Raw genomic sequence first — 7,739 nt, 5'->3', positions numbered from 1 at the left:
ATTCAAATGTATAATGGTTCTGTTCGGACGTTGTGTGGTGTTCTGCATATCCCAGATTTGAAGAAAAATTTGATTTCTTTGGGCACTTTGCACAAAAATGGTTTTATCCCTAAGGCTGATGAGGATAGGGAAACCATTCGGATTGTTAAAGGAGCTCTGACTGTGATGAAAGGAAATATGACTGCAGGGAATATTTACAGATTGTTAGGGAGTACCATTGTAGGTGGAGTTAATTTTGTTGAGTCATGCGATGATACTGCCAAACTGTGGCATATGCGTCTTGCTCATCTCAGTGAATGTGGTATGGCTGAATTACATAAAAGAAATATGTTGCATTGTGTTAAAAGCTGTGGAAAGTTGAGTTAGAAAACCAAATAGGACTAAAAATCAAGTGTTTGCGGTCAGACAATGGTATGGAGTACACAGATTCACAGTTTCTAAACTTCTGTAAGGAGCATAGGACTAAGAGGCATTTTACAGTGCGCAAGACAACACAACAGAATGGTGCTGCGAAATGAATGAACAGGTCATTGAATGAAAGAGCTAGATATTTGCAATTGAATGCGGGGCTTCCCAAACACTTTTGGGCTGAGGCCGTTAACATGGCGTGTTATCTTATCAATATATCGCCAAGGGCATCATTGGTTGGGAAAATTATAGAAGAGGTATGGACTGCTAATGATGTTACTTTTGATCACTTACAGATTTTTGGTTGTCCTACTTATGTGCATATACCTATTGATGAGAGATACAAACTTGATGCAAAATCGAAGGAGTGCATTTTCCTGGGTTACAAGACAAGTGTCAAAGGATTCAAGTTCTGGGATCCAGTTGCGAAGCAAATTGTGATCAGTAGAGATTTTGTTTTTTATGAACAACCCATATTGCAGCAGAAGAAATACACGACAGTGGTGGATTTCGAGCAGTTTCCAGTTGAGAAAATAGAAAATTCTAAACCGATTTCTAGTGGTTTCGCTACGGTTGATTTGCAAGATTATAGTCTCGCCAGAGATAGGGTGAGACAAACGAATATAAAGCCTCCGAACAGATTGGGTTTTGAATACTTGGTCTCTTTTTCACTTGCTGTTAGCAGTGATGATCTGGTTACTTTTCATGATGATGTTACTAGTCACAAAAACGACAAGTGGATGGCTGTCATGGTTGGGGAGATAGAGTCTTTGAATCACAATCGCACATGGGAGTTAGTTCGCCTTCCTGAGGGTAAGAAGCATATTGGTTGCAAATGGGTGTATAAGAATAAACCAACGGTAACAAAAAAAAGAGAGGAGAAGTTCAAGGTTCTTTTGGTAAAAAAAGGCTTTTTACAACATAAAGGAGTTGATTATGATGAATATTTTCTCATGTAGTCAGGCACACTTCAATCCGAGATGTACTTGCATTGGTGGCTAGTTGGGATTTTCATTTAGAGCAGATGGATGTGAAAACTTCTTTTTTGCATGGTGATTTAGCGGAGCATGTCTACATGCAACAACCTGAAGGTTTCACTCAACCTGGAAACGAGCATTTAGTTTGCAGATTGAAGAAATCATTGTATGGGTTGAAACAGTCTTCGAGACAATGATACAAACGGTTTGAATCCTATATGATCAAGATTGGCTGCAAGTGATGTGAGTATGATTGTTGTGTCTATGTTAAGAGCCTTGATGATGGTTCTTTTATTTTTCTGTTATTGTATGTTGATGATATGTTAATTGCTGCGAAGAACATGGATGATGTTATCGGTTTGAAAACTTTATTGAGTTAAGAATTTGATATGAAAGATTTAGGTACTGCAAAGAAAATTCTTGGAATGAAAATTTGTAGGGCCAGAGACTCAAGGAAACTGTGGTTATCTCAACAGGGTTATGTTGAGAAAATGCTAGAAAGGTTTGCAATGAGCAACGCAAAACCAATGAGCACTCCATTGGCGAATCACTTTAAGCTCTCATTAGAACAGTGCCCTAAGACAGATAAGGAAGCTGAAGATATGGCAAAGGTTCCGTATTCTAATGCTGTTGGCTGCTTGATGTATGCAATGGTATGTACTCGTTCTGAATTAGCTCATGTTGTTAGTCAAGTGTGTAAGTACATGTCTAAACCTGGTAAGCAACATTTAGAAGCAATCAAGTGGATCTTTAGGTACTTAAAGGGTACTGTGGGACATGGAATTGTTTTTGGTAGTCAGCAGGATAATCCTTTGGTTGTAAGATATGTGGATTCAGACTATGCGGGTGACTTGGATAATAGAAGATCTACGACATGGTATGTCTTTACTCTTGGTGGAGGGCCTATTTGTTGGAAGTATACTGTTCAATCTGTTGTGGTATTATCTACAACTGAAGTTGAATACATGGCAGCGGCTGAAGCTGTGAAAGAAGCTTTATAGCTTATTGGTTTAGTGAAGGAGTTGGGTGTTCAACAAGGTTGAGTTCAGTTGCTTTGTGACAATCAAAGTACTATTCACTTGGCTAAGAATCAAGTATATCGTGCTAGAACTAAGCATATTGATGTAAGGTTTCACAAGATCAGAGAGTTGGTTGCATCTGGAGAGATTTTGTTTCAGAAGGTACAAACTGATGAGAATGTCGCTAATATGTTCACCAAGCCAGTTACGACAGACAAGTTCATGCATTACTTGTACTTGTTGAATGTTTTCAAGTTGTAATAGAAGTAAGGTAACCCAACCCACATTGAATGTTTCCTAAGGGGTAGGATATTCGCCAAGGTGAAGATTTGTTAGGTATAACTCATAAATATACATGTAAAAAGGAAAAAGGATGGAGCGGAGTGAGCGAAGCGAACATCATCTGTCCTTACAAAGAAAGTCTTGTAGTGGGGGTTACGATTATGTGGGTTGATGGTGCAGGGGCTTAGCCCCCGCGGTACGGTACATGGTTATTTTTGTAAATATGTACCAGGGTTTATTTATTATAAAAGGAGATGTAACCAAAACCTATGAGATATGAATAAAATTCTAGCCCCGCCTAGGGCACCGAGGACGTAAGCACATTGCTGAACCTCGTTAAAATTCTTGTTTTCTTTACCCGATTTTTTAATAATAATAAAAACGCCACTAAAGTACATCACAACTGCAGCATTTATTACCAAAAAACACCACTAAATTACATGATTATTGCGGCGTTTATTACAAAAACGCCACTAAAGTACATGACTATTGCGTCGTTTGAATAAAAAAACCACTAAATGACAAGTCTATAGTGGTGTTTGTTTACAAAGGCTACGAAAATCTAAGTCTTTCGCGGCATTTGTATACAAACGCCACTAAAGTAAAAGTATATTTTGGTGTTTGATAAAAAAATGCCGCTAAAAATGGCACTATACAACTCTATTAGGCGTTTGTTGAAAAAACGCCACTAAAGTACTACTATATTGCGGCGTTTGTATACAAACGCCGCTAAAGTACTTCTCTATTGTGGCATTTTTTATATAAAAAAAACACTAAAGTACTCTCTATTGCGGCATTTTTTGAAAATACGCCACTATATATGAACCCTATTACGACATTTATAGAAAAGCACCACTAAATTTATCATTTTGTGGCATTTTGAATTGAAACGTCGCTATATGTTTAAAGTTATAGCATTTACTCTCAAAATGCCGTTGTAGAACAGTTTTGTTGTAGTGAATATTATACCTTGAAGATGACTCAAAGCTCCACGCTCTTTAGCACATGACTTTGAGTCCATATGTCTACCATTTCACCACCAAGGCATCTTGAAAGTGAATTGTAGTTCATGAGTATGATATTTAGGGGCGTTCAAAAATAGCCGACTGGCCGACCCGATTAAAAAATATCGCGTATATATTTTGAAAATATTTGATTTTCTTGGTCGAGTACCTGACCCGTTATATTTTTCGGGTTTCCGAGAAAAGCCCAGGCCAAAAAATCTTGCTTAACCGGGTATCCGCCAACCCGATACCCATTATTATTATTATTATTATTATTATTATTATTATTATTATTATTATTATTATTATTATTATTATTATTATTATTATTATTATTATTATTATTATTATTATTATTATTATTATTATTATTGTTGTTGTTGTTGTTGTTGTTGTTGTTGTTGTTATTATTATTATTATTGTTGTTGTTGTTGTTGTTGTTATTATTATTATTATTATTATATTTTATATTAAATTTTTATTTATAATTCTCAAATTATTTCACTCTAATATTCAAAATTCTTAATTTTCTTAAATTTTACCACCATAACATTTTAAATTATTAATTTCTTAAATCATTTCACATTAACATTCTAAATTATTTTTTAAAATATTAATTTAACTTCAAAACATTTAAAATTTAACCATATTTTTTATTTTAATTTTAATAAATTTTCTTTTAATTATGTAGTTTAATTTTTTAAAACTTACGTGTGAATGATATATTATAGACCTTTAAATTTAAATTTTAGAATTTTTCTATATAATATTTTTAAAATAATATAATTAAAAAAATTATGAACTGGGTACCCGACTTACGGGTACTTGGATGTAATGTGCCAGGACATGAACCGACATTTTAGCTTCCAAAAATTTCGAGTATGTGATTATAAACACCTCTAATGATATCTATTTAGTGTGATATATGGAATATATGACAAAGACAAAATATTACAATATTTCTATTGATTGGTCATATCATATAGACCCGAGTCGGACAACCAATTGTTTCGATTTGGTATCCGAGGAAGTACATTATTGTTTTTTTTAATACAACTAAAAATACCTAGCAACTTCTTAATTTGATTCTGAAATTGAATTACAGCTTAGACAACTACAGGTTCGTAAGTAGGGATGGTAATTTCACACATCCTATGGGTTCCAACCTTATATAACTCGATCGCTTCGGACCTTTCTAAAAGAAGTTTGGGTTTAGGTCGTGTCTGATTTTTAAGGGGTGAAATTAGGTCAGACGGGTTCGGATGAAAATCTCTGATTCAAACTGAATCGAAAATAATACTGTAATTTACTTAAAATTTTTATTATTTTTTAAACTAAATCTTTAATTTATACCGAGTCGGGTCGAGTTATGTTCAGATGGATGATGTATTTTTCGGATCGGGTCAACCAAAAACCCAACCAGTTGCCATCCATAGTCATAAGCAGCTGTGATCTAGAGGAAACTTTTGCCATAATGGACGTAAAATGCTATGCCCAAGGTTTTTTTTTTTTTTTTTTTTTTTTTGGTTGGCTTGTAGGGTACCCATATCTTTACTTTCAAGATACAGCACTGTGCAAGACTATAAATTATCCATTTTGTTGCTTTGGGGTCGGTTCAACTCCTTTTCCTGCGAACAAATATGGCTTTATAAGATAACGCCACATACTAATCAAAACAGAGTGCCGGAGGTTACTCTAAAGCACCCACCTTTCATATCATCTTAATACACAAGGTTCACGGCATTACAAACATAATAAACCCTTACCACAATAACAACCCGTCTTTACACTTGAATACTAAAACTTACATTATTATGTAGGCAAAAGTGTTAAGGTTCATAAGCTACGAGAAAGGACAAAATATTGATACGGTCATCCGGTCATTCTAACCGCTTTAAAACTTATCTACACTTACTCCATCCCTGGAAACTTCGTACGCCTCTCTACTCCTGTTTTTCTTCATTCCGGCTGTAACATAGAGCTTCGATCCTTCACATGTGATGCTAGTTACTTTAGCCCATACAAACACTTTTGTCTTCATTCCCTCTATATCAGCCAGTTTTCCTTTCTCCAGATACCCCGTCACGGTGGTGAAGAAGCGCAGAACGGACGAGTCCTTATATCCCATTTCACATATTGCTGGAATAAAAACAGTGAGCTTCCCAGTCTCTTCATTGAATTCATAGTTTGTAGCATCACGAGGGAAGATTCCTATAGGCAGGTTATACTCTTTTAACAGCTCCGGTAACGGCTTTTGCATTTTTCCTGTAAAAAGGTAAATATCGGTGCCAACAACAAAATCTTGGGGAAAATCTCGAGGAAGTGCAGTATGGATCAAATAAAGTGTCAAGAAGTCCGTATACCCCAAGTTAATAACATTAATACCCCAACTCAAAGACAAAAGAAAGGCTTCATGGGAATGTTTAGTATTGTTAAAAAATAATTACAAGGATCAATATGTTCATTTTTGACAATTTACATATATTGAAATTAGAGTTGGCCATGGAAAACACTAGAAGCTTTCTATTGGCATTCTCTACATTATTGAGTATCATCACAATTTAGGTGGCCACTTGGTATTCCAAAACCGATTACTTTAGAGTAATAGTTGGCATATTTTTCTAACAGCATTGTGTCCGTTACCTTTGAATGGCATAAGAAATGAACTGCATACAAATTCTATCCTTCTGAATAGCATAGCATTAACTATGTATAAAGCGTAGAACATCGCACAGGGAAAATAGAAAAACGATTCAGCAAGAGAATGACAAACCTTTGATTTTATTAACCAACCATTTGGCTCCTCCTTCAATACTGGTGGATAATGACTGATCAAAAGAGAGGGAAGATGATGTTAGCCTGAAGAACGCTAATAAAAAGGATAGATATGCACAGCTCAAGGGTAATCAATATTCATCAGCATACGAGCTTTGAAGCATTTGGAGAAAACATGAAACGAGTTTATAACATACTTCTCCATAAGGACCCAGCAGTTTTTAGATGAACAATATTATTTTAAACAATACAAAAACAGCAGTTCTCCAAATTTTCTCAGAAATATCTTAAATTCTATATATATATTCGAAAATTAGCACACGATTGGTTGCAAAGCAGACAAGGAAAAAAATTTCCGATTATCCGTAGCTTGAAATTTCCAATAACAATGGGGGAGAAACAGTCTTTGCAAATTACCTTCAACAAATAGAGCAATACGAAGATTAATCTCAATTTCGAGATCAAACAACCAGTCACAGTTACATGAAATAACAAAAGAAACCCGCATAGATCAGAATTGAATCGATTCCTACAGAAACCCTCGGGGAACTAATGATTTCACAAAAATTCCAAAGCAGAAGAGGGTCAAAATCGAAAATTGAACTGAAAGAATTGAAGAGGAAGTGAAGAGAGAAAGGAAAAGCGTACGTTGAGGTCGTCGCCGACGGAATCGATCTCCTTGTTGGCCCTCTTGCCTAGCCAATAGGAGCCCACCTTGTTCAATATCTGATCCATTTCTGAAATTTTATGTTCTGATTCTCACTGTCTCTCTGCGTCGAAAGAGAGATTTGTATCTAAGGGATGCTATTTAGAGAGAGAAAGACTATCTTCCGTAATTCTCTCTAAAATCTTCTGGTTGTTAGATGGAAGATTCTTAATCTTAGCCGCTAAGTAAAAGTTTCCTCCATCTTACTTCAATTCTTCCGCTGCCTAAAGTCAAACCCACAACTCTATCTAAACCCTTATTTAATTCCTATTTTAGTCTACTCTTTCTTCTTTAATCTTAGTTGAAAATTCGGCAAGTTCTGCGGTATACTTTAAAATTATGAAGCTAGAACATGGTAATAATGACCGACCCCGAAAATATTATCAAAAAGATTTACATCTTAGGTTGAACTAACTTAAAATATTATTTTTATAATGTTTTAGGTTATAATTTAAAATATTATATTTTCATCATTGGTAACATAAATAAGATAAACTTTGTAACATTTTAGGTTATAATCGAAAATAATTTAAAAAAAAAAAAGATAAAATTTTAAGTTACATCCAAC

The 7,739-nt window shown here is 34.9% G+C and overlaps 1 protein-coding gene across 1 annotated transcript; it reads right to left on the bottom strand.

The window, feature by feature from the left end:
• Nucleotides 1-5,266: 5,266 nt before the first annotated feature.
• Nucleotides 5,267-7,407, bottom strand: LOC120207414 (uncharacterized protein At5g01610-like). Its single transcript, XM_039206871.1, has 3 exons — nt 7,114-7,407; nt 6,464-6,518; nt 5,267-5,955 (listed from the first exon to the last, which is right to left on the bottom strand). The coding sequence occupies exons 1-3, from the start codon at nt 7,198-7,200 to the stop codon at nt 5,585-5,587; spliced, it is 513 nt and encodes a 170-aa protein (XP_039062802.1). The 5' UTR covers nt 7,201-7,407; the 3' UTR covers nt 5,267-5,584.
• Nucleotides 7,408-7,739: the final 332 nt, after the last annotated feature.

This window comes from Hibiscus syriacus, unplaced genomic scaffold (assembly GCF_006381635.1).
Source record: "Hibiscus syriacus cultivar Baekdansim isolate YM2019G1 unplaced genomic scaffold, ASM638163v2 tig00014732_pilon, whole genome shotgun sequence".
NCBI lineage: Eukaryota > Viridiplantae > Streptophyta > Magnoliopsida > Malvales > Malvaceae > Hibiscus > Hibiscus syriacus.
The sequence above is the reverse complement of the archived record's forward strand: the minus strand, read 5'-3'. Positions and strand labels throughout refer to the sequence as shown.

What these genes read in the sequence shown, in the direction of transcription:
- LOC120207414 (XM_039206871.1), bottom strand. Translation starts at nt 7,200, where the DNA reads ATGGATCAGATATTGAACAAGGTGGGCTCCTATTGGCTAGGCAAGAGG. An exon ending in CCGTCGGCGACGACCTCAAC is followed by an intron (nt 6,519 to 7,113) that starts GTACGCTTTTCC and finishes TCTTTTGATCAG; the next exon opens with TCATTATCCACCAGTATTGA. An exon ending in GTTGGTTAATAAAATCAAAG is followed by an intron (nt 5,956 to 6,463) that starts GTTTGTCATTCT and finishes ACCTTTTTACAG; the next exon opens with GAAAAATGCAAAAGCCGTTA.